This window comes from Aotus nancymaae, unplaced genomic scaffold, assembly GCF_030222135.1.
Source record: "Aotus nancymaae isolate 86718 unplaced genomic scaffold, 86718_ANA_hifiasm-v0.15.2.pri h1tg000002l, whole genome shotgun sequence".
NCBI classification, from domain to species: Eukaryota; Metazoa; Chordata; class Mammalia; order Primates; family Aotidae; genus Aotus; species Aotus nancymaae.
In genome coordinates, this window is record NW_026988413.1 from 39,767,809 (window position 1) to 39,794,871 (window position 27,063).

The following is a 27,063-nucleotide window of genomic DNA, read 5'->3' on the forward strand; positions in this document are numbered from 1 at the left end:
TCATTAAGGTGATCAAGATGTTGGTGAAAATATTTGCTACAAGTCTTTCAAATGCTTACCTATAGAGTAAAACTTTGATAACAGAACTGCAAGAAAAGCAGTGTCATGTGTTAATTGTATTTTCTGAAAGGTGAGAGTATTTCAAGAACCCTTTTCTAATTTCAACTTTAATTAGATTTTCTTCTAAAATGTACTATTCTACTTATTTTAATAAATATTCTATAACTTAGGGAACAGGATCTTTGCTGATTTGGGGACTGAAAAAAAATTCTCTTATTCTGTATTGGTTCTCATTTGTAGGAGATTGGGCCAATGTGTACTGATCCCCGTTTTTTTCCTGAAATTGTCACATTAATCAATCCCTTATATGTAAGAGACTGTTAGAGCTTCCACAGTATTAAAATTAAATTCCACTTAATTTTAAGCAAGTTTGTGAAATTTTTACTACTGCTTATCCTCAAATAGAGATGAGGGTTCTTTTCTCCCTACATATGGGTCTGGGTCTTTACAAAGCCTCCATCCATATTATGGGATAATTTTCTCAATTATTTTGAATAATAATGTGCTGTTTAGAGAATATGCATTAGCCTAAAACAACTTCAATCAATACTAATTTAGGATGCTTATAGAGGTTGATTGATGAATAGGTAAAGGAGGAAGTAAAGATATTTAAAAAGATTTAGTAATTATTTGTGGGTGTATAATCTCATAGTACCCAGTTTTGAAAGTCACTGTAAACAAATTCTTTAGAATCACTTTCAAAAGCAACATAAAAAACAGTCACATTGTGAGGATCAAGAATATATTCTTATAGAACAACTGATACAATCAACAACATTTGTATTCTATAAATGGGCACCTGTGGCTTGAGATAAGTTTCGAGAAACAGCATCTTATGTGGTGACAAAGAGATCTGAAACACAAATGACTTATGGGTGAAGATGACAAGCACTGGGAATTATCGGATGACTCAAAAGAGGGCTTTTGTGATGTCATCAATATGAGAAGATGCACGTGAAGAGTTTGCATAGACATATTTCACTAAATGTGAGACTGGGAAAAGCAACATGATATGTGATCCTCAGTAAGCAAGTCAGGCCTGGAACACCTGCTAGACCCCTAAAATGTAAAAGGCCCTTCCCTGGCACTCCCATTATCTGACTCTGTGATAGAAATGCTGTTTGCACATGGTGGAGAGCTCAAGGGGTGCCAAAAAAATCCCTCTTTCGGCAACGTGTCAATTCTGAGGACTGTGCAGAAACCTGAGTGGAAAGTTACTGCTGCAGCTTTCTTAACCTTGTCCAGAGTACACAAGAGTCCCTTTATAAATGTGTTAGAGATGTTAAAAACAAAACTACAATATGTTTATCTTTTCACCAAACTTTATGCCAAAGTAAAAACTCAGTTCCAAGAAATTATTAAAAGGGTCACCTGATTTCTGGCCAAGTAAATCTGCCAAGACAAAATGGAGTCATCTTACTGCTTGAGAGTCCTCCTCAACGGCTTTGATCTTGTAATCCTTTTGTTTTTTTGTGTGATGAATGGTTCTAGGTGCCTTCGTTTTGGCATTAAGCTAGGAAATGATTATATGCTCGTTATTGGAACAATCTGAGGTCTTCTGTGGATGGGGTATACGAAGAGAGAGAATATGTGTAGTCTCAGTCTCAGAAGAAGTTTGATCTTTGTAACCAGAGAAGATAAACAGGCAAATAAAAAGAGGAGGTTTGAAGGTATTTGTCTGTGGAATTTGGCCAGTGTAAAAGTTGGCTTCCTTCGTAAGAAGGAAGTTGGCAAGTTCCATCTTGTTTCCCACAAGAATTTTTGTGATGGGAGTGATAATGGTTTCAGGTGTGGCTACTGCATTTTGGGCATTTTTCCTGGGCGATAAAACTGACCTGAATTTCATTTGATAATCCCGTCTCCTTGTTTCCCTTGAAACACTAAAAAAGGCCAAGGGGTTGGATAAAATTCAGATGTTTTGAGAATTTCTAGAATTGTTAAGTACTTTTACATCTAAGAGTTGAAATATACAAAATTTTTAAAATGAGATGTCAATATACCTTTATGAAGTCTCTTTTTTTCTTGCCCTACCCCTCTTTTTAATTTTTAACAAAACAAGATTTAAATAGAAAATTTATGTGCTCTAGGAGCCCTGGGGGAATTCCTAATAGACTCTTTTAAAACTTGTGTCTCAAAATCAACTTATTAGATGCAGAAAACTATCTTCTCTGTAATACTATTAATACTACATTTTTATTTCCTAATCTCAGGTTTCTGAAAATCATTTTGTTTGCTTTCATTCTTTTGTAGTTTCTAGTAAAGAAAAGGGATAGCTTCACGAGGAATTCTATTGCTTCTTTGCAACATATATTAAATGTGTGCAGGGGGAAATAAGTCTTAGTTGGAATATATGTGCATGTATGTTATGTATATTCATAGACTACTTTGGAAAAGAGAGGAAGGAAGCTTTGTTTTTAGTTCACCAAAAGATGAACTGACTTTCTTGGAAGTGTTTTCCTAGCATCATACAAAAGTTAACTACAGTTTCCATCTAGAGAAGTATCCCAGACATTTCAGCAGAAGACAACCAAATGTTTCTGGATTCATATGCCCTTACCCCTCAGCAAATTATATACTTCATGCTATCAAGGACGTATTTAATGTTCTTTCTGATTGCAATGATAACCTTTATGTCTTAGACTGAAAACTGCTAAAGTGAGTGAGACATACCTTTTCAAAGTCAAACTGTCTTTATAAAAGCTATACTATTTGTTTATTCAGTTATGATCATAGTCAGGTCCATATTCCAAATCTGGCCCAATACAAGAAACTCAAAGCCACAATAAACACTCAGTTTGGTGTTCTCCCTCTGGCACCAGATGATCAACTGATTAGCAGGAAAAATTCTCCAGGTTTAGCTGGTAGCTGTTACCATATTTAAATCACAGCACAAAGAATATCTCCAATAGCTCCTATGAAAATACCATTTCATATAAGTATAAATAATCATGAACCAAAATATTTATGCTTATAAATGTCAAATACCAACCAGGAACATGCCAAGATACAACTTGGTAGACACAAGTCTTTTCCAGAAGGAAGTACATGATTAAAGTCAAGCTCTGAAGGAAGGATTTGAGAGCAAACATTTCCTCTCTACTTTTCCAGGTTATTTAGAGAAGTATACTAGCTCATTTAAAAATGTTTTATTTATCAGCATTTCAGAAGAGATTTTTTAAAGTTAAGTTCCTTTATCAGTGAGAGAATATAATCTCATAAGAAACAATTCTTTAAAACCTACAAATTAGCTTGAGTATATTGTAAAGGTTGCAGAGATTATATAGAAATGTCAATCATTATGTTTTACGGGAATTGCTGTTGTGATAAAATCCACATAAATCTGATCCAAACTACAAAAACTTCTATGAGAAATAACTTTAATATAATCTGATATGTCACAAACACGCAAGTCTGAATTGTAAAAATATATTTTCTTTTAGTTACCATATTACCTTCTAAAGACATAATTAAGGTGTAAATGAAGATTCAATTTCTAAATTTTCTTGGAAAAAATCTGCAGCTATTTTAGATAAATACCACTTACCCAAGCAAAAAAGAAGTCCTGGATATTCTTTTTGAGGCTGATACTTATTCTAATTTAAACCTCATGGTTTGTAAGTGGGGAACGTAATGTGACTTACCCTATTAAAACAGTGCTCATGATTGGGTCCATAAAAATGCTGGAGACATCTCACGTTGTTTTTGTTGACGATCTTGTTGAAGAAGTCATTGACATATTTGATAGGGAATGCACACACGGCAGATCGATCCATTGGTTCGGCAGAATCTGGCTTGCTTTGTGCAAACACCCCGAAGAGAATGTCATCATTCAGGCTGGCTCCTATTTGCCTCGCAAGTTGGGCCCCAGGCTTGCTGACATATGCAGCCTGAAGGATATTAAACACTTCCTTTTTCGTGGATCTCTTTTTTCTCTTTTCTGTGAGAATACACTCCAGAGGCATTTCCATGTAGGAATGCAATGCAGAGTTTATGGAACAGAACCTGATTATTCTCGTGTGAAAAGTCTGAGCATTTAGAGTCTCCCTTTGGACCGTCAAGAAGTAAATAAAATTGTTGCTTTCAAAGGCATGGACGTACTTAATGGGGTAAGAATCTCTGAACTCAGGTAAAACATCAACGTAGGACTGGTCCGTCAAAAACATAAAACCATCTTTTGTTTCCTTTAGCCTTCTCACTGATATCGAATGCAACGAATGATCTGGGAAATAAGAAGAATTTATGGTATTGCCTACAAAGAAGTTGAGGAACCGGTGCTTTACAGATAAAAGGACTTTGGTTCCCAGGGCGCTCACCACGCAGTCAGGACACTGGCTGGGCTCTTCTGTCTGCGGGGAGAATATGCAGTGAACCTCCGACTGAATGTCAGCAGTATGATTGTGGGGAAAGACGTGTCGCTGGCAGGTTCCTCTGTTGACGCTGCCACAGCTAATGAGTTGGTCATCATAGTAGGTGTCGACAACCAGAGCCATGTTGATGTTATCTTTCCAAACTCCTCCTGATAAATTGGCTTTGCTGCTGCAGTCCTGACATGGGAAACAATCTGGGTGTTCCAGCACAGGCCCCGTCCTGTGCTCAGCAACCTTCTGAAGGTCTTCCTCATTTAAAACATAAATGTAGTTAGTGGCACCAAGGAAAATGTGATGCTCGTGTAGAATGACATTCTGGATGGGTGTTTCTGCAGTGAAGTTGGGAAGCTGATACTTCATATTCACATTCATCTCGGACTTCGTTAGTGCCTCTTTACACTCCCCATTGCTCCTCTGCACCAAGGTAAACAGGAGCAAGAGGATGCCAGGTGCAAGCACAGCAGGGGCCTTCATTGTGAGAGGTTTATCTGTCAAAACAAGTTCAAGGCAAGAGAAGTTCAGTTGTTAGAAACAAAGAAGAGAAAACTGAAGGACCTATACCATTTAAACTATCAGAAATAAAGCTTCCCAACTGGACTTTTACATAGAAGGAAAACAAAAACTCTAGCCAATTTCACATAAAGATGCATTGTGCGGTCGGACATGACTCCACATAGTTTAATTTTAGGACTCAAGGCATGAACGAATAATTTTAGAGAACCATGAGATGCAAACAATGTTTTGTATTAAGGTTGATACAGTAACTAAGTTAGACTCATTCAGCAATGAAAGAAAAAACATAGCGACTTTCTTTCTTAACCCCTTGCTGGTTGTTTAACGCGGTTTAATAACTGTAGTTAATGACTAGGTTGGTATTTAAACTTTCTGTTAGTCAAGTAAAGGAACTGCGGTTCAGACTCATTTATTCTAGAAATCACAGCAGGCATTGTTTCCTTGGGAGCATGTAGAATTACTAGGCTAAATTTAGCTTCCTTTTGGAAGAAAACAATCATAAATTCTAGAAGCAATATGAACACATGCTGTTTATAGGATTTTGTGTGGAGAGGAAAGGTATGGTTATAATTTGGCTATAGTTAACCTATTGTTTCAGACAGACAAATGTTTAATGTAAGATCACTGGGAACTGAAAAACAGCAGGCTGAAAATGTATAAAATAAAACATAATCTTCAGAACTAAAGTCCTAGAACTACTTCTCAGGAAAAACAACATATTTTTCATTACCAAGTCAAAAAGCTATTTAGTAAAAAGAACATTATTTTAACATTCCATTGTATGCATATAGACAGTATTTCTATGAGGAAATGTGAGTGGGCTTGTTATTCAGTTTTTAAAACTTAAAGTGCCTAAGTTATAAACATTGTGAGTTCTACTTCTCGTAATTATAGACAGGGCAGTAGGTTGGAAAGAATGAATAGAAACTAAATAGGTATGACTTTTTTAATAGCATAATACTGATGGGACAGAGGGAGCCTCTAAAAACATGCTAGGCATTATGACTGTGCCAAAGACTAACCCTGGATCTACAAAACCACATCAGAAATCACTGAGCAGCTGGTATATGCAGGGCTCTGTGCTGGCACTATGGGAAATGGGACATAGCCCCTGCCCTTCAGTGAAGCTGCAATGTGGCTGAGTGATAACACATATATGCTGATTATTGTGGCACTGTACGTGGCATTACAGTACTCTGCATAGCACAAACCAAAAGCTGCAAGTGTTAAGGGAAAAAGGCAAAGCCTGTACTTTGGATTATTATGATCATGAGAAATAGAAACAAGTTCACTATGTTGTGAGGTCCAGGAGAGCAAGGACAAGGTCTATTTGGGTCATGATTGTATACCAAGTACCTGGTACAGTGCCCGAGCTGTAGGAGGTATTAAACAAGTATACATTGAATAAATGATGAATAAAAATTAAGCCATAAATTCAAAGCTACATAGCAGTTAAGTGTAGTAGCCAAAATTTGCATCCAAAACTTTTTGACTCCAAATTAAAAATAATTTTACCCTGCTAAGAGTCTAAGAATTGGGGACTTTAAGAGGTGATTGATAATCATTAAAGAATTTTGAGTTAGAGAGTCATATGATGAAGGCTTTACTCTTGATTGATCTGGAGGCAGGGTGGCCTAGAGCAGAGAGAACTTGGCAATGGAAAGACCAGTTGACAGGCTATTATTATGTCCTATAATGAGGTAACAAGGGCCAGAACAAATATGGTAGCTCCAATGAGAGAAGGGATGAATAAGGGACACATTTGAATAAGTAGGATTTGATATCCTAATGTATCAAACACAGCGCAAAAAAGAAAGCAAAGATGATTAGCAGTTATCTGGAAAAAGTAGAACAAGTTACAAAACTAGGGTAGACTGCACTAGGAAGTTAGACTGAATATATGGGAGTGATAAACTGGGTTTAATCATGTTGAGTCGGATGTGCTGCTGGGAAATGAGTGCATGTTCTCCTACAAGGATGACTAGTAGGTTTTACGTTATTCACCAGGAAGCAGGTTCCTGGAACAAGTGAAGAATGAAAACTCTGAGCAGACACAAAATTAGTGCCAAAGAATAGAGGTGGAAATGAGAAGGATTCTAAGAAGCCTGCCTTTACTGGGAAAGTGGCACGATCAGTCCCAGGTGAAACAGAGTCTGTCCCAAGTGAGATACATGAGTGTCAGGTATTTGCCACTGCTGCACTAGAAGGAATAAAAATTTAGAACTCGATTGGCAGAGTAAGAGAGACTCCACTCGGACTAGAAATAAACTTTGCACATTATCCGCATAGAGCTGATGGTTAAAACCAAGAGTGGGTATGTTCATCATTGGACTCGGTGAAAGAAGAGAAGGCAAATGACCTAAATCTTAGGGAATACCCACAATGGAGAAATCTGTGGTGGAGTCAAGAAAGGATAAGGTCAGCGAGACATCAAGAGAGCCAATATTACACTGTGTCACAAAAGCCAGGCAAGGGTCTCAAGAAGGAGAACGTGGTCCACATGGAAGCTCTTTGTTGATCTTCAAGACAGTAGTTTCTTTAGTAGTGTCAGATGTTAAATTGAGAGAATGGGTGATGAAGTAGTAGAATGTTTGTCAAAGGGAAGACAAGCAGAAAGCAGCAACAGGGTGAAAGGAGTTTATTCTTAAGGTGGGGGAAGGACATAGGCTTGTTGGTAGGACCCTCCTTTCTTCTGCTAACACTTATGAAATGTCTACAAAGGCAAATGTCCTTCCCAGGGAAGCTCAAGTCACTTGATGGAGGCAGTGGGTTAACAGTTATTGGTATGCAGAGGAAGGGAGACCAACTCGGCTGGAAATGATGCTAGAGCCAAGTCTCAAAGGAGGACAAAGGATGAAAATTCCTGGCCAGGGGCAGTGGCTCATGCCTGTAATCCAAGCACTTTGGGAAACCGAGGCAGGCAGATCACTTGAGGTCAGAAGTTTGAATCCAGCCTGGCCAACACGATGAAACTCTGTCTCTACTACAAAAAAAATACTGGGGGCATGGTGATGGGGGCCTGTAATCCCAGCTACTTGGGAGGCTGAGGCAGGAGAATTGCTTGAACTTGGGGAGCAGAGGTTACAGTAAGCCAAGATCGTGCCACTGCAGTCCAGCAGGGATGACAGAGTGAGATTTCATCTCAAAAAAAAAAAAAAGAAAAAAGAAAAGAATGTATAGCAGGCAGAGCAGTTTATGCAAAGGTATGGAGGCAGTAGAGAGCACATGGCATGGTCAAGAGAACTGCTAGTAGTTGAGTTTAGAAAGTGGGTAAACCAAACTGGCAAATGAGAGAGAGAAAATTATTGAAGCAGTACTCCAAAGGAGCATTCTCGAGAGCCCTGGAACATAGAGTGGTCGCTTTTTTTTTCTTTTTGGAGACAGAATCTCGCTCTGTTGCCCAGGCTGGAGTGTGGTGGCACCATCTTGGCTCACTGCAATCTCTACCTCACCAATTCAAGTGATTCTCATGCCTCAGCCTCCCAAGTAGCTGGAATTACAGCACATGCCACAACACCAGGCTAATGTTTTGTTCTTTAGTAACACATGGTTTCCCCATATTGGCCAGGCTGGTCTTGAATTCCTGAGCTCAGGCAATCTGCTTTCCCAAAGTGCTAGGATTACAGGCATGAGCCACCATACTTGGCTTAGAGGTCACTTTTTCTGAGACAGCAGGAGAGGACGAGAAGTCAGATGAAGATTAGGGTACATGGTCATCTTCTGAAAGTGATGGACACAGAGGAAGATCCAGGGGTATCAGACTGAAGGAAGAGGTTTAGCATGACTACAGCAGGTATGCAAAATGAGGTCAGCAAGAAATGAATGAAAGGATTACTTAGTAACTCTGAGTTCCTTTAAGAGAAGATACCATTAATACATGCTGTGATGTCCTCTTCACATTCATGAAAGATGGAAGAAACCAGAGCAGAGGGTCAAGGGCACAATAACTTTCAGGGTCCAAATAAAGCCATCTGATTGGGGATACAGGCTATGAAGGGATAAGCAAAGCTAGAGGACTGCAGTTGGACCAGAGGGCAAGATGAAACCTCAGTAAAGCAAAGCATTGGAAGAGGTATAAGCCATGTAATAATAAAAATAACAAGAACATGTATTGAGTGCTTACCATGTGAGGCATTCTGCTAAAGCCTTTGATTAATCTTCATCAACGTCCTGTGAAGAAGGAAGTATTATTATCCTCCTCTTCTAGATAAGCAAACTTGCTAAAATCACACAGTTAGAACCAGGATCAATTCCACATCTGGCTAACAAGAACACATCCATGCCGCTAAGTGCTTCACTATACCAAAGCAGCTTCCCAAGCGAGGCGGGAGCATGCACTAGAACAGAAGTCAGACAATCAGACCTCTGATGTTAGCCCTTTCTCTCTCTAGCTGTGTGACTCCAGGCAATCAGCCACCTCTGAGTCCCAGGGTCTGATATTCTCACATGACTATTTTAAGGATCAAAAAGAGATCTCACCTCTCAAAGCACTTTGATCAATATAGAGTATATATAAATGTTTGCTATTTTATCTGTAATTCTCATTGTTTTGTAATGTACTAGTAAATTTTTGGTGCTGGTAGAGAGAATAACAAGGAATAGAAGAAAAGGATTAGGAACAAATTGTTCTACTAGTGGGTAAATACAAACTGTAAACCAACTGCAAATATGTATCTAAGCCATCTATAGCATAATGGGAAAAATAAATATTGTGTGAAAAATTAACTGCACTTTTCAATATGGTATCAGTGTATCTAATAAAATTGAGCCTAAAAAATTAATTTATTCTGTATTTTCTGTAGAAAATGATAATGTAAGAAAGGAAACAAATGAATTATTATTGCCAGAAGGGAGAAAAGTATTATAACCAATTTTCATGTTAGTTGCTGTCCATTAATGCAGTACAAAGTGCGAGAGACTTTTTTTCTTCTAGGCTTTTTGAAGGAGCCCTCAAAATAATCTTTAATCCCAGCACTTTGGGAGGCTGAGGTGGGCGATTCATGAGGTCAGTAGATTGAGACATCCTGGCCAACATGGTGAAGCCCTATCTCTACTAAAAATAAAAAAATTAGCTAGGTGTGGTGATGTGTGCCTGTGACCTGAGCTACTTGGGAGGTTGACGCAGGAGAATCATCGTCTGAACCAGGGAGTCAGAGGTTGCAGTAACAGAGAACATGCCACTGCACTCCAGTCTGGTGACAGAGCAAGACTCAGTCTCAAAAAATATATATGTTAGAGAGTTATGTTTTTTAAATAAGATTCATATCTTAAGGTTGGCACATAAGTCACACAACTGTACTAAACCTCAATGGACAAGAATCCAAGAAAATGTACACATGTAGAAATAGGCTTTTTGTTATTTCATTTGATGAGATGGAAAATCAGTGGGGAAGGAGAATATATTTTCTATTTAAAGAATAAACCCTTGCAGAACACAGCTGGAGTCAGTACCTTAGTCCCCTACACCTTCTTTACATTATCTGTTGCCATATGGTGATGCCATTTTTCAAGTGAATAAATCAAAGGAAGGTTAACAACTTTTTAATTAAAGAAAAAAATGGGACTAGGGCTCATTGTTGACAACAGAATTTTTAATTAAAATATGGGTTTCTGTTTAAACCTCAGATGATGAGAAAATGGAATCACCGAAAACACCCCATTTCCTTGAACATTCCCGTTAATAAAGGCCCTTCCCCATTAATAAAGGTGTGTGTTGGTCAGATCAGATCTTTTCTGGGAAACGTTTTGTGTCCTTCCTAAGGAAAGGAGAGAGAGCTTTCACAAGTATTTGGCTGAGCTGGGCACTACGATTACTGCTAGTTAAATGAGTGACAGCTGAGAAGCCAAGTGCACAGGCACTGGGCCAGATTGTAGGGTTTGAATCCAATCACTATGTTACCTTGGGCAAATAAGTCTAAGCCTCTATTTTCTCATCTAAAATATGGTCATGATTATAGTACCTACCTCATTTGTGAGACTTATTCTAAGGATTCAATGAGCTAATGTAAATCACTAAGAACACTGCCTGGCACACAGTAGGTCAATACATGTTCTCTATTGTTTGTACATGTCCCCCACAAATACTTATAAGCATCTTAGTGTCAGATACTGTACAGAGCGCTGAAGATACAAAGATAAAACATTTTCCAAATGTCAGTGAGCTCTTAGGCGAGGAGTGGACATAGACAGCCTATAGTTTAAACTCAGTATGGAAATGTCTACAGAGGCCCTTAAAGGGGAACTTAACCAAGATAAAAAGTCACATGGGCTTACCAGTCAATCAATCATGGTGCTTTCCTCATAAGGCATTCACAATTCTGAGGTCAAACACTGGAAAGGACCTAGTTTTAGTTGCAGCAGTGGAGCTGGTTATTTGTATGACCCAAAGCAAGACACCCAACTCCTTTGGCATCAACTGCTTTCTTATTTGAAAATTACAGTGCTGAACCAGTTGTGTGCTGAAGGTGTCTGGTGCTGGCTCAGGACAGCCTACTATGTGCATCTCTTCCCAACTTGTGTTTCAGTGACCTCATCTTGGTAGCCTGAAATCAGCCATGGTGGGTATGCTGACACAGTAGAAATTGGCAAACACTACAAATCAGGGCTTGTTATTAAAGCCCATAGAGGGATGTTTATTAAATATTTAATGGCATTCTCCTGGGTGGAACTAAAGAACTTCAAAGTATTTTCCAATTCTAATAATTTTCAACTCTGAGATTGTTCCTCTATGATTATATTTTACACCAATGCCATTGACTTGGCATATATTGCTTTCACTTCCTCTTCTATATAACTTGCCAGATATAGCTGTGTGAGCATTTTAATATTTATATTGGTAGTGAAATACTCCAGAAATACTTTCACTTTTCGTGTATTTTTGTCTTGATACATTTATCCCCCCATGATGTGTCTGGATCAGGCTTTCAATATAGACTGTCTTTTCACTGTTTCTGTTATTTTTGCTATCTAGTGCTAGCCATTTAACCAACTTGGAGTTCCTTACTAAAAGGAACACGTAAAGATGATTCAAACAGACTGACTAATTCATTCTCTTAAAATGTTGTACACGTATCAGGTAAAAGTGAATCATCTATAAACATTTATTTCATTTCAGATGAAAGTTTAAGGTAATGTCACTGGCAAAACATTTCCTGGGAGTGATCATCTTATTGGCACCTTGGCCATGAAACTATTGATATTTAGGAGTACTTCCTTTAAAGAAAACAGCTATGTTATTAACAGCTACAAATATCAGCTCAGCCTACTTTTAAAATCAGCAACTTGATCTGTCCACCATCTGCCTACCTTAGTTTTCTTATTCAACTAGCTTACATTGGTCTTTTCATTTCCCAGAAATACAGCAATACATTTAAATCTCTAAGTATTCACTGAGTACCTGCCAACACTATCACCGTCCTCATCATAAAAACATTGCAGAGCCTACATATATTGTATTCAAACCCCAATTATTTCTCAGGAAAAAACCCAACAGGGGTAATAGAATAAATTTTTTCCTAAGAGGGAGACTTTCTAAACCTTGGCATGGATAATTTTGCTTTCTTTAGAAATTAATTTTCTTAGAGGTCATAATTTATAACTATGACGATAGCACTTTATAGTGCACAAGATATGATCAGTTCCATCATCTCTTCTAATCATGATTATAAGGTAAGCATTATTCCCATGTTTCCAGATGACAAAACTGAGGTTCAAAGAGGAGAAAATATTATCTAAAATGTACTAAATAAGCAATTCAGTTCTTCTGAGTGTATTTCTAATTGTTTTAAAATGTATAGTGCTTATTGAATTGTTTTAAATTATTTGCTGCAAAATATTTTTATTACAAAGGCACAGTATTTTAATAAACACTTCTTTTTACTTGCCCAGAATCCACTGTCTCTTACATTGGCAACTGTTTTTTAAAATTCTTTAAAAATTTTTTTTTTTTTTTTTTTTTTTAGAGATGGGGTTTCTCCATGTTGGCCAGGCTGGTCTTGAACTCCTGACCTCAGGTGATCCACTCACCTCGGCCTCCCGAAGTGCTGGGATTACAGGCGTGAGCCACCATGCCCGGCCACACTGGCAATTCTTTTGAAAACTCTCCTTCTCCTATCTGCTGGGACTGTCAATCACATGGTCTACATCTTTCAACACAGAATGAGTGTGCAAACCAGGCTGGTCTTTCGATTAACTCTAATCTCTTGACATGGAGCTTGGTCAGTGGTGAGTATGCAGCCAAAGCAAGGCCAAATAGAATCTCTTTTGGGATTTGATATGGATGCTGGGAGAGGGTCTCTTTGCTTCTGAGAGCATGAGCACTAAAGATGATGTTAACTTGGGATGCCTGATGCCCATCTTTGCCACTACATGGAGAAAGCCCACCTGAGCATGAAACTGACCCAAGAGGCCAGAAAGCCCAGATATGGAGAGAGACAGGATCCTAATGTGATTGTTTGCGCATCTGTGTCCAGCCATGTCTTAAGCTAAAGGGAGCCAGTAAAATCTCTTCTTTTCTTCCTTATTTCTCCTTTAAAATAAGTTTAATAATGATTATTTTATTCTTTGCTCCTGAAAAAGTCCTGAGCTAACAATGTCCAGTAGAAAATACTACAAACTTGAGTTTAAACACAAAGTCAAGTGCATAAAGCCAACTTTATGTAAAATATTCCAGTAATTGGGACAAAGATGGTCTTTTTACTTGCTTGAATAATTACTTTAGATGTTTCACGTTGCATTGGGGAATGTATCAATTAGTTAAGATTTCTGAGGTAGTATACTAGTTTTTTCTTATCATATAATTCCAAAATCTACAATATTTATATAAGATCATCTCAAAGTGAAAATAATGGATCTAAGTGAAGAGTTAAGATATAAAAACTGGAAAATATTTCAACATTGCTTTTAAGTACATAAAAGGGATTTATGATGATGGAATGTGGCTGAGGCCCATATTAAGGAAATTACAGTCATAAAAACAGCCATGGCTAAATCTCAGGGAAGACTTGCCAGAGTGAAATCTTAAGGAAAAATCTTAGGCCTGTCCACATTTATATTATTTCTATTAACTTTAAAAGTAGGCCCATTAAAATAAAGTTAAAATTCCAATGAAAGATTCCTGATGACATTTAAAATACTATATTTATAAACAGTCGCTGTTTATGAAGAGTCATATTACATTATATCATATGATATTAATCAAGTATTTGGGAGCACCCATTGCATGCTGTGTACTTGATGAGATACTGAGAGTTTCTTCCCTCAAAGAGTGTACAGTCCGTTGGATTTGAAGATAACAGGATAAATTCCGAAATCTAAAGGTGTAACCCAAGTGGAAAAGTGGATATATCTACTGGGCTGAAAGCAAATTTTTAAACATGCTTAGTTGAATGTTTGATTTCTTATGCTTAAGGACTGAACAGTTAGTGTTATGATCATCAAAAGAGCCTACATTGACTTTAAAAAGATGAAACAATATGCCGTGTCAAATATCCCTTCTGTTGTAACCGGACACTACCTTGACGATGGTTTCTAACGGTGAATCGAAGGGAAAGGAGGAATCATCAGAATTTTTCAGCCCATTCAACTGTTCTTTGGTATAATCATATGTAAATGACCTCAAAACACACAGGAGACAATTATTTGTAATATTTACAGACTAGATTGCTTGACCACGTGCTTTATAGTATTCTTCCCAAGAGACAAGGTGGAGAGAGTGTGGGCTTTAGTGTCAGACAGACTTAGACGGGATGTGAATCTGGCCTTTATTACTGACATGCCTTCTGACTTGAGTGTCAGTTTCTTTTGTTCAAAACATGGGGCTAATGGTACACATTTCATGGGTTGGCCATGAGAGTTGGAGGTAAACTGTGAGAAACACTGTCATTCAGTTATGCAGCACACCCTAGCATTCAATAAATGTAGCTACGATGCTTATTATTCCTAACTTGTGTTTTGGCCAGTTTTTGCCTGCCCTCATAAAAATGAGGAAGTTGGCACAGTCCCTTGGGTGAGACCACTCCAAATACCTGGTGACTGTTTCATCACTTTAGTCCTCTTATCTACAGTTTAAATAGTGTTATTTCTTATTTTCCCACCCTTTAGCCATCTTGTGGTTTTCCTCTAATTCTGGTTCAAGTTCTTGAAGTCTTTCAAAAATTGCCCTCCAAGGCAGAGGCCGCAGTAAGGGCCTTTCATACTAGAGAAGTAAAACAAATAGGAACCAGTATTTTAACTCTTTAAAAAAGAGGCAGCCCAGGCCAGGCACGGTGACTCACACCTGCAATCCCAGCAGTTTGGGAGGCTGAGGCCAGATGATTTCTTGAGTTCAGGAGTTTGAGACCAGCCTGGGAAAAGCTCATCTCTACAAAACATAAAAAAAAATTAGCTGGTCGTGGTGATATGTGCCTGTGGTCCCAGCTACTGGGGAGGCTGAGGTGGGAGGATCACTTGAGCCAGGAAGGCCGAGGCTTCAGTGAACCATGATGACACCACTGCACTCCAGCCTGGATGACAGAGTCAGACTCTGTCTCAAAAAAAAAAAAAAAAAAAAAAAGAAAAAGAGTAAGCCCACATCCCAACTATCTTCAGCAAGTAAAGATATAGGATGCTGAATTAAATTTGAATTTCAGATAAACAGTGGATAATTTGTTTAGCATAAATATGTCCCATTAATGTATTTTATATGGCAATTCTAGTTGTCAGCAAATGGAGAAAAATAAGGGAAAAATCATCTTTTTTACCCATAAAACTGAGATTAAAAAGATTTGGGCCAAACCTATTTATCTGTTGGGGTAGAACGTTTTTTTACATTTCTGTGGCATACATGTATTGCAAAACTCTATAGCATTTTTTCTTTTGGGTTTGCTGCTGTGCATCTAAAACATGTTTTAAAAGTTCCTGACAGACGGCTTTCAGTGTCAGATGAAGATATAACTATGTGAAAGGAGTAAAGGTACTTTTTCCCCCTATAAGTTGTACTGTACATGGCAGCCTGTCACTTACATGAAATTTCTGAAACAGAAAAAATATTCCCTGATTGATTTGCATGCTTTATTTATAATAAATGAGCTTATTAAAAAATTCAAATACAGGTGGCTATAGGAGATAAACAAGTTAAGCTTCATACAGGAATAATTTGCATGTGTTATAATTAATGTTTCCAGAGGGTGCTCTAAACAGTTTCTTAATTATTACACAAATGTTGTTTCTTTGGCAGATAGTGCTTTTATTCAGTTTCGTACCCACTTTTGCATCCCCTCTTAGTCTGATAATCATTTAAAAAGTTGAAAATGACTGATTCTTAGCGTAACGAAAAGCCAACTGTGCATTTTCTAGTTGTAACATATGATTGAGACCATTGTTCAACTCTGATATGGCAAAAGTAAAGATAAAAAGAATAGAATGCCATTATATTCTCAAGATTATCCTTTATAAATTCATATTCTGTCAGCAAACATCTTTGTCCTTTTAAGAATGGTTGAAAATACTCAACTTGTGGGAAAGAATAATAAATGGACATTTGTTTTTAACCGTTGTACATAATCTAAAAAATATTGTTCAGGAAATATACTGAACTGTCAGAGCCCTGATTGACAGATGGGCTTTCTTCCCATTAACAAACTGTAAGTGAGACAAGAATGTTTCATTGCCCTTGAAAGTGTGAAGGTTGAACTTCCCTAATAGTAAAAAAGTGCTAAAATGCATGAAAACCTACAAAAGTATTTTTTTCGTATTTTTCAGCCAAATGGATGGACATAATTTTGTAATTCTGATTGTGTAACAGTGTTACCAGTTTTTGTTCAATTAATCCAGGAACACTGAATACCATAAATCCACAAGTCACATTTGAGAAACATCTTTCCAAGTCTATATGTTAAAAAAAAAAAATCAGCCAAGCAACCTTTGCCAGTTGCATTCGAATACAGGATTGGGAAAGGATAAACTGATTGAACAGTCAGAATGTGAACCGCTGAAGGGAGGCAAGTTGGAGAGGAAGCTGTTACATTACTTATGAATGAATCAGACATTCCCTCCGTGTTTGAAAATGTCCTTGGCATAAGGCATGGTACAATTCCAAACGAGGAACTGTGCTCAGGATTGGATTTATATGACTGATCAGTTTCCTCTGGTGTTATCGAAAGCAGACATCAAATGGCTGTGGAGAAATGCAGGTGGCGAGTGAACCCCATTCTTTTCATAGTGGCTGTCACATAAAGAAAGAGAAATCAGCACCCAGGGATAGAGAGACAAGGGGAGAGGCATGAGGGTGCCAAAAGCCAGGCCCCCTCTGGTCCCAAAATGCAGAGCGCTTGAATGAGGTGGGAGTTCCTTGTAACACTATTTTCTCTTAGTTCTGAATTTAACTAGCTTATTTTGCTCACACCTGAGAAATTTTCTTGGAAATCAATGTTCGCAAGTAGACGCTGACCCTGGAATGAACCAAGGTCTCTTTTTCAAGATCAAAATTGTCAGTATATGACATTTTCTTATGGGTTTATAGGCAAAGTAGACAAAGACTGTTAGAAGTCATGAGAATGCTGTGAATGTGAAGGAATAGCCAAACCTGGCCATATTTTGTATAGATGTGGATTTGCTGAGCGAGCATAATGCAATTCTAACAGTGTTGGAATAATTAAAAGCATATAAATAGCATTATGTTGAGATCAATATGTCGCCAGAAAATAAGAATCAAACAAAACTTTCTACACAAATCTTAAATACTTTCAAATGAATAGAGAATGCTGAGCAAATGGATTCTTGTAAAACTAGGATAGTACAGAAAAATAATTACAGAATCCAATTTCTGAAACTCAGTAAACACTCTGGATCCTTAAAAAATCAATAAAGCAAAAGGTTAGGAGAACCTGAAAACAACTGTGCTTAGGATCGCATTTACGTAACTCATCAATTCAAGGAAAATCAATTCAGGGCAGGTTGTGCGTATATAGGCAGTATGTGTGTTTATGGGAGAGGAGAGAAACAGAAGAGAGAAGAGAGGGCGAGAAATTAAAACAAGTAACTTTTCCAACCATACAGATGCTGCCCCTTGACTGGGAATCTTCACCTTCCACCCGCAATACTCCCAGGCTGTGCTGTAAAGGTGTGAGCATGTCACTGGAGCAGCAGAGGGAAGAAGAGCTAACTCGACAGACAGAAGTGGGCCGACGAGTATTTCAGAGGGGATACTGCTTGAGCTGTGTCTTGTAGGATAAGTTGGAGTTGCTCAGGTGCAGCTGAGGTAGGCAACCAGACATTTTGGGTGGAGTGGACTCATACACAGGCACCTGGGGAGAAGGTGCAGGGTTGTCCAGGAAGCTGCAATTAGCATAGAGGCCAGGTGGGCTGGGGTGACAGTGGAGGAAGGTATAAAATTAGGCTGCAACCACATCACAGAAAGTTTTGTATGTTTTGTTGAAGGGTCTCCAGAGAATCCTGAAATCCATCTCTCAAATATCACTTTTGCCTATCCGATAGCTATTTAAGACCAAATTTGACAAATATTTATTGGGATCCTGCTGTGCATCAGGTGCTTGGTATAGATTAGTAAACAAAACCCAACACCTCTGCTCTTGTGAAATTTATTTTTTAGCTGGGGGCAACGATTAATACCCATAACAAGGTGATCATGTCGTGTTTTAGAAGTTGATGTACATTACAGGGAAAAACAAAAAGCAGGGTTGGGGTATCAGAACTGCCTGGAAGAGAGGTACAGGGATAGGTTTGTAGCTTGGAAATTTGGAAGATAGCTTTTGTGGACTCAGCTGTCTGAGACGGGAAAAGAGATTTCAGAGCAGAAGCAAGAAGGAAGAACTAAGAGCATGGCTGGTGTGTTTGAAGCACAGCAGGGGGGCCAGTAAGCCTGGATTTTGGTGACTGGGAGCTGGTATCAGAGAGGGCAAAGAATCAGAGCATCTAAGGCCTTGTCGGTCCCTGGGAGATTCAGGTTTTTATTGGAGTGAGATGGGGAGTCGTTGCAAGGTGTTGAACAAGGGGGGATTATGTTGGAATGTAATCACCTCCATCGCGTGGGAGAGAAGACTGCTAGTGGCTGTGGGGAGGCAGTTCAGGGCAAAAGTGGAGCAGCGAGGCCAGCTGGGAGGCTCCTGTGGTGTCCAGGAGAGGGATCCTGGTGGCCTGGGCCAGGGAGAAAGGAGAGAGTGAGGAGATGTGGCTGAATTCTGGTTCTATTTTGAAGACAGAGCAAACTATTTTGTCACATGCCTCAGATCAAACTCCATCCAAAAAAAATTTTTTTTAATTAATTGTATGCACGGCTCACATTTATTTCAAAGTTTAATATTCTAAGTGTGTTGAATCTTTATTTAGAATTTTGGTGATGTTTTTGTGACTCTTGTTCATATCAATTAGCCTATGATAAAATTAAAATTTTAATACATTATTTCACTTGAAGTCATTGTTTCCAATAACCTGTCAACCACATTATATGAGAGTTTACTGTAGTTTTTAATCAGTAAACGTGGCTGGGTGTGGTAACTCACACCTGTAATCCCAGCACTTCGGGAGGCCAAAGTGGGTGGATCACCTGAGGTCTGGAGTTTGAGACCAGCCTGGCCAACATGGTAAAACCCTGTCTCTACTAAGAAAATGCAAAAAATTTGCTGGGCACCTGTAATTCCAGCTACTCCAGAGGCTAAGGTTGGAGAATTGCTTGAATCCAGGAGACAGAGGTTGCAGTGAGCCGAAATCACTCTCCAGCCTGGGCAACAAGAGCAAAACTCTGTCTCAAAACAAACAAATCAGTAAACACCTTAAAGTTTCTCCAAGTGTGTTCTCAGACTGGCAGCATTAGCATTAATTGGGAACTTGCAAAAATGCAAATTTAGACCCCAAACCATTGAATCACCGAACTCTAGTGGCGAAACCCAGAGATCTGTGTTCTTTTCTTTACATTCCTACCAAATTGTTGTTCTGGTTCACATAAGTGATAATGTTTGGAAAGTCTTCTCTCAAATAGGTTTCTCTGTGGGGGAACACAGAGATAGACTGTCTGAATTGCTGTGTATCTTTCCTTCACCCTGACAGATGGGCCACATCTTGTCTGGGTACAGGATTGTTGGGCTGTAGTCCTTTCTCTCAGTAGTCTTTAATTGACATGCCACTGTCCGTTCCAGCATTGGAGAAAAAAAGTCTAATTCCAGCACCATTCTTCTGTGGATAATATGTTCTTTTTAACTGGATGTTTGTAAGATTTTTCTCTTCCTCCTTAGAGTTCAAAATTTTTACCCTCTGCGCTTTTACTGGGAGCTGCAATCCTGAGCTGCTCCTAATCGGCCATCTTGGGTGCAAATCCACTCCATCCAAATTTATTGAGGGAGTCAGATCCAGGGCATGTGAGAAAAAAAGGAGTCGAGAATATTCCAAGGATTTTGACTTTTTTAATGGAGAGAATGGCTTTGTCAGTTACCAATATGCAGACTCTAGTTGGTGAAGCAAGTTTGTGGGATATGAGAAGACCAGGAGTGTAGTTTTGCCCATGATGGAGATATTATTTTTTTATTTTTATTTTGACATGGAGTCTTGCTCTGTCCCCCAGGCTGGAGTGCAGTGGTGCCATCTTGGCTCACTGCAACCTCTGCCTCGCGAGTTCAAGTGATTCTCCTGCCTCAGCCTCCCAAGTAGCTGGGATTACAGGTGCACACCACGCCTGGCTAATATTTGTATTTTCAGTAGAGATGGGGTTTCACCATGTTGGCCAGGCTGGTCTCGAATTCCTGACTTCAAGTGATCCACCTGACTCAGCCTCCCAAAGTTCTGGGATTATAGGCACGAGCCACTGCAAACTGCCTGACAGATGGTTTTTAGGGATCTAAGTGGAGATGCTGGGCATGCAGCTGGATGTTTGAGTCCTGGGGTTAAGGAGAAAGATCTGGGCTAGAGATTTAAATTAAGAAGTTGTCAGTGTGTAGATAGCATGAAAGGCCATGAGAGTGGAGGAGACCCCCGAGGAGAGGAGTGTAGAGAATGAAGAGAGGAGGACTGAGCACTGGGGCCACCAAAGCTAATAGGCCAGGAGACAAAGACAGATGGGACAAGAGACCAAGAAGGAGCAGTCGGATATCCTTCTGGTACTCCATCTACTCCCACGAAACCTGCTCTCCCTCTCTGTATCCTACCTCAGGGCCTAACATGCCCCATATTTCCAGAACGTCATCCTTGATGCCCACCTACTAGTACTGTAAACATATCCATCTTCTTAGTGGCTTCCATGCCCGTGGTCAGGGCAGCGTCCCTTCTTACCTAGATTACTACAACAGCTTCCTTGCTGGCCTTCCCTCTCCATTCTCACCCTGATCATCTGCTCCCCAACATACCAGAGATATCTTTCTAAACTGACAATTTGACTATGTCGCTTCTTTGCTGAAAACAAAAGGTCCACTCCTTAGCAGAGCTTACAAGCCACATACCATTTGCTTCTGCCCCACTCTCCAGCCTTGCCTCTCACCATCACTCCATTAGAAATCCAGGCTCTGGCCACTCTGCCCTCTTCCAGTTCTTGAAGCAAGCCACGTGCTCACCCACTCTGAGTTTCAGCACATGCGGATCCCTCTTTATGGATATTCTTGCCTTCACCTTCACATGGATAAGTTGTCCTCTCTCTTCAAGCCTTATCTTAGGTAAAGTTTCCGGGAAGCCTTCTCTGATGCCTCTCTCACTCTCTAGTGAGGAATTAGGAACTCTCCCACATGCTTGAACACCAAACCCACCTTCCCCTTATCCAGCCTTTCTCATGCTGTATAGTAACTTACCTGTGTCTCCCATCAGAGCATAAGCGCCACTTTTAGCCCTTAGCATAGTGTCATTCCATAGTACTTGGCAAGCATTTGTTGAATGAATGGACAACAGGAACAATTAATATATGAAAGAATGTTCCTGGACAGTTTCTAGCACTATGGAAAGAAAGGACTGATAAGAGTACACAGATATTAAAGTGAGAAACATTATATGGGCATAATTCAATATGGATTTTGTAGAGGAGACTGAAAAACCAAGAGTGGCTAAAAAATGTCTATCTGGGTATCATAAGCCAAGGTAAGGAAAACAGGCAGAGGAGACTTTGAAGGCAAAAGTAATTAGTTGAGTTAATAACTCTGAGGTAGCTGCTGGTCATTTAAGTGGAGGAGTCTATAAGGTAGCCAACAACACAAAAGTGGTGGTCTGGAGAAAAGAGGAAGTGAGAGAGCAGTTTGTGAACCACTCGTCCATCGGTGTACTGGAAGTCACTGAAGTGAGATCACCTGTGACTGTGTTTTGTAAGTAGAAAGGAGGAATTCAGATGGAGCCTTAAAGAAGACTAGAATCTAACCTTTATGTTCCAAAGGGTAAAAAGAAAAATTGTAACCAAAGAAAATGTGGAGAGGTAAGCTAAAGGAGAACTTTCAAGAAGGGAGAAATAAAATGTATAGTGTCAAATTCTACAGAGTGGTCAAAAGAGATAAAAACCAGTGCCCATAAGATCTGGCCATGAGGAGGGTACTGGTGATTAGAATGAGGACACTTTCTTGGGAGTGTGGAACAGACTGCTCGAGTTGACTGACTTAAGAATCAATGGGAATGAAGAAAGTAGAGAAACTAAGTTAGACATTTATTTTCAAGAATTCTTTATTTAAAGGATAAGATGAAAACAGGACTGAATACTTAAGGAAATTGTGTATTCAAGATCCTATTAAAATGTCTGACATGCGTATTTTATTTCTTTCTAGAAGAGTCAGTAAGTTGAGTAGGAGCTGAATGAAAAATAGTGAAGCCATGGAATACTATGCAGCCATAAAAAATGAGATCCTGTCTTTTGCAGGAACATGGATGGAGCTGGAGGCTGTTATCCTTAGCAAACTAACACAGGAACAGAAAACCAAATACTGCACGTTCTCACTTATAAGTGGGAGCTAAATGATGAGAACCTATGAACACAAAGAAGGAAACAACAGACACTGGAGTCTACTTGAGGGGGTAGGGTGGGAGAAGGGAGAGGAACAGGAAAGATAACTATTGGGTACTAGGCTTAATACCTGGTGATGAAATAAACCCTGTGACACACGTTTACCTATGTAATAAATCTTCGCATGTACCACTAAGCCTAAAATATTTTTTTTTAAAAAAAGCAAGATGGCAAGGGAGATTTTAAAGATCAGAAGGGTTGTAGGGTGGGTAGAATAGATGGAGAAGGTGCTCGAAGGTGTGGGGAAGAACGGGGTCAAGACCTAGGTAGAAAAGACTGTTTCATCCTTTGAGACAGAAAAGACTCTTCATCCTTTGAGACAGAAAGAGGTAATAATGAGTGACATGGAAACCACTTGGGTTTGTGTTTTACTCTCTAAAATATAAAGGAAGATCTTATACTGAGAATAAAGGGAGCCCAAAAGATGCAAGAGCTTAAGAAATGGCGAGAGTTTGAAATCACTTCAATGAGCGTGGCGAAAAATGGGACTGGAGACATGCAAATAGATTTGCTGGTTAAGAGAAGCAGGTGCTATGAATTGGGCAAAATGGGAAAGAATCAAAACAAGAATGAAAATTCACTCTGGGTCATCCTTACGCTAATGCACGATGCCCATTCTCATTGAATGCCTATACTGTCCATAGGCAGATTTGGGAATGAAATGGTTACGTAATTATGAACTCTAAGTAAATTCCTCGTAATGTTTATGTAATTCATCAAGTCTATGGGTCTTTATTAAGAGAAAATGCCAGCATTTGATTATTTTTATTTCAAAACCAGTTTTATTGAGTTCTGCAAGGAATAACTTCAGGGGAAAGAAAACACATGGAAACAGATTCTCTGTTCTCTTTTCAATAAAGCCAACAGTCTAATAATGTTAGAGAAATGAATCACATATAATGATCATCTAACTCTGAAAATTAAAACCCATTTAGGGATTATGAAGGAAACTTGATCCTGGATACCAGTGTAAGTTATTAGTCTAAAATCTTTAATAACATTTGGAAAATAATTAATCAACTTATGTCATAGATTCTACGGCTGTCACCTTTCATTGTCATTAATGAAACTGTCTGGGGTTTTATCTGCACTTTTCTGGTGATTTAAAGAACAATTTTTTTTTTTTTTTTTTGGTAAGCTCTTTGAAGACCAGAAGAATGTATAAAATCACTGGGCTTTGATGTACAGATTTCAATGAACAATAATCCAAGTATGTGTTAGTGATACTGAAATAAACTTTAGAAATATCTTAATTTTGACAAGACAGAAAGGGAATTTTTGAAAAATCCAAAATGCATATTCATTTCTCTTAGGAGGAAGCTTTTTTTTTTTTTGTCAACAATCTCTGCTTTGGTTACTTCTTTACGTAATTCAATTTAACTTAAAATATCATACTGTTTGATGCTCATTGAAAACAACAATAGCTAAAGTAATATTTTAAGCCCAAAGTTTTGCCTAGGTCCTAAGCGATTCTATTGGTCTGCTGTCCTTGTATTAACCAGATAGCTGTGAGACCACAGGCTCACTTTGGACAATGTAGCCACTGACTGGGGCCAAATGGATTCTGCTTGAAGTAAGGGCAGAGTTAGATGACAGGCTCACCTAAGACCCTCAGAGGAGCAAAAAGAAAGGCAGTGAAGGCAGGCCTTGATAGAAGCTTTCCTAAAATCTTTATATCACTGTCTGAATTCGTGTTTAGAATAGAAAAATATAATTCCTATATTCACACTATTATGAACTTTGTATAGTCAAGGCCCAAGGAAATGGTCTCAAGATAATATCCTTAAGGAAAGCTAATCTATATCCCCAGCAGACGACATCCTAGTGGAAAAGGATTACAAATAAAGGTTTTAGGACCATAACTTTCGGTCCCAACAGGAATTTATAGATTACAATGAGCTAATATGCTAGAACATTTCAGTCATGAAAATGGTGTAAAACCTTTATAAATTTGCCTGAGTTTTCTTTTTATATTTTGATTTTCTTAGAGAAAATGAAGTTTCATTTAGAGTGTCTGAGAGTAGATAATAGAGTACTAAGGACATGCCTCTGACACTGAGAATAAAAGCTTTTGCTGCTTCTGTGACATATTCCTGCTATTCTTTCTGGTAGCTGAGGGGAGGACTGACTAAAAGGCTCAATTTAGGACTGGATAGATGGTGGTCTATTTTTTCCCAGAATCAAACCACATGTAACACGAGTTGGCAGAAATTTAGACTTTGCTCACCCTGAGCCCTACCATTTTCCCATGAGCTTTGCTTTATTCCACACCCTCCCCTGCCCCTGCCTTTTTTTTTTCTGAGAAAGCATCTCTCTTTGTCGTCCAAGCTGGAGTGCAGTGGTGTGATCTCGGCTCACTGCAGCATCAGCCTCCCGGGCTCAGGTGATCCTCCTACCTCAGCCTCCTGAGTAGCTGGAGCTACAGGGGTGCACCACCATGTCCAGCTAGTTTTTGTATTTTTTTAAGAGGGGAGTTTTGCTATGTTGCCCAGGCTGGTCTCAAACCCCTAAGCTCAAGCAATTTACCCACCTTGGCCTCCTAAAATGCTGGGATTACAAGTGAGCCACTGTGCCTGGCCTGTTCCCCATTTTGACCTGCCTCTTTGCTACTTAGAATTCAGGCAGCCTGATTCTTAAAGGTACACTCTTACACTCTGTTTTTGACTTAGGGTGTACTCAAGCCCATAACCCTTCAGCATATCCTGCCCACCTTTCCCCTCCCTTTGCCTCATTGATCCAATATCCCATCCAAATCTCCACGCCTTCTCCTTTATTATCTGTTTTCTATATATGGCATAAGAATTATCACAAAAAATCTTTCTTAAATTGAACTATATTTTCCCAACTGTTCAAATACTCAGGCATTCATTCATTTTTCAAGTTGTGAGACCTTTACATTGGAATTTTAAGTTATATAAATATGAATGTGTACAAAAACACTGATATGTGATTTATCACTGACGGTTTGGTTCTACCAATGAAATAAAAATTAGGCAAGTCTAAACAAAACTATAAATAAGTCACTGCTGATACAATGCTATCTACAATTAAATGTCAAAACAAGTTGTAACGACGATATATTTAGTAAATCTTCAGGTTAACCTAAAAGAATCTCTATTTTAAGACCATATGAACATAATTTTCCTTTTACTCCCCCTGCCCCCTCAAGATATAAGAAAGTGCCAATTCCATCACCCCTAATGTGATACTAGAACAACACACTTTTCATCAGAAAGGTTTTTCTGAGGATAAAATGTGATGAGCCATTAGAAATTCACAATATGGTATCAAGAAAGATCTCAATGCCTATGTTTCAGCATGATAGTTTTGTTTCTTTAAGAGAGAAGGAGCTGCTGTCTCCAAAGCAGCCATTCTCTAATCATGTCATTTGAACTGCACTTAAAGCTATGCTGAGTTCATATGGGAAGTCTAGTTACCCGAAAATACACATTCACAAACAGGAAATCTAACTACAGCAAGAAGGTGCTTTTCCCCCACACAATAGACTTCAAAGATGTGTCATCCAAGTAATTTGGAGCAATACCCAACACCACTCTTATTGTTGAGTATTCCTCTCTCCCCTCTCCTATGTTATGACAACTTGTGATTATGGCGTTACGTTTTCTAAGCCTGTTTGGACTTGCTGCTCTTACTTATACATACAAGCAACCTGCCCTTTTTCTGTGCATAGCTTTCAATCAGTAAGCATGTCAAGGTGGGAGGAAGGATGACAGGAATAGTAAAAGGGGGGGGAATCAATTTTCAGAAAGCATATGGCAACAACTGAATATTTAATCAAATTAGTCTAGAAATTCCTTCCTATTTTCAGCACTCTTTGCAAGGCAGTCGCTTCATGGTGCAAAATGAATTTCAATAAATGTCATATATTTAGTTAGACGGCTTATTTAAAAAATTTGTTGAGCGGGGTCACTGACTCAGAATAGATCTCATTCCAAGGTATGACAGATGGATATCAATATTGAATAGAAGAACTGATATTAGCTAGAAGTTTCTGGGGAAAAGAAAAAGTCATTCATTTAACACTCTACAAAATATCTGCTGAGTACCTACTATGTGCCAGAATAAAATGACAAATATTTGGGCTTTATATTTATATTACAAAACAAAGAGGAAATGTGTCAAAATATTTTCCTTGAGGTTAGTAAG

General features: G+C 38.8%; 1 protein-coding gene across 1 annotated transcript in view; it reads right to left on the reverse strand.

The window, feature by feature from the left end:
• MET (MET proto-oncogene, receptor tyrosine kinase) overlaps nt 1-27,063 on the reverse strand; it is a 126,965-nt gene that overhangs the window by 93,154 nt on the left and 6,748 nt on the right. The window contains exon 2 of the mRNA XM_012456983.3: nt 3,702-4,915. Within this exon, the coding sequence (XP_012312406.1) occupies nt 3,702-4,901 (1,200 nt within the window). The 5' untranslated portion in view covers nt 4,902-4,915. The remainder of the gene's footprint in view (nt 1-3,701; nt 4,916-27,063) is intronic.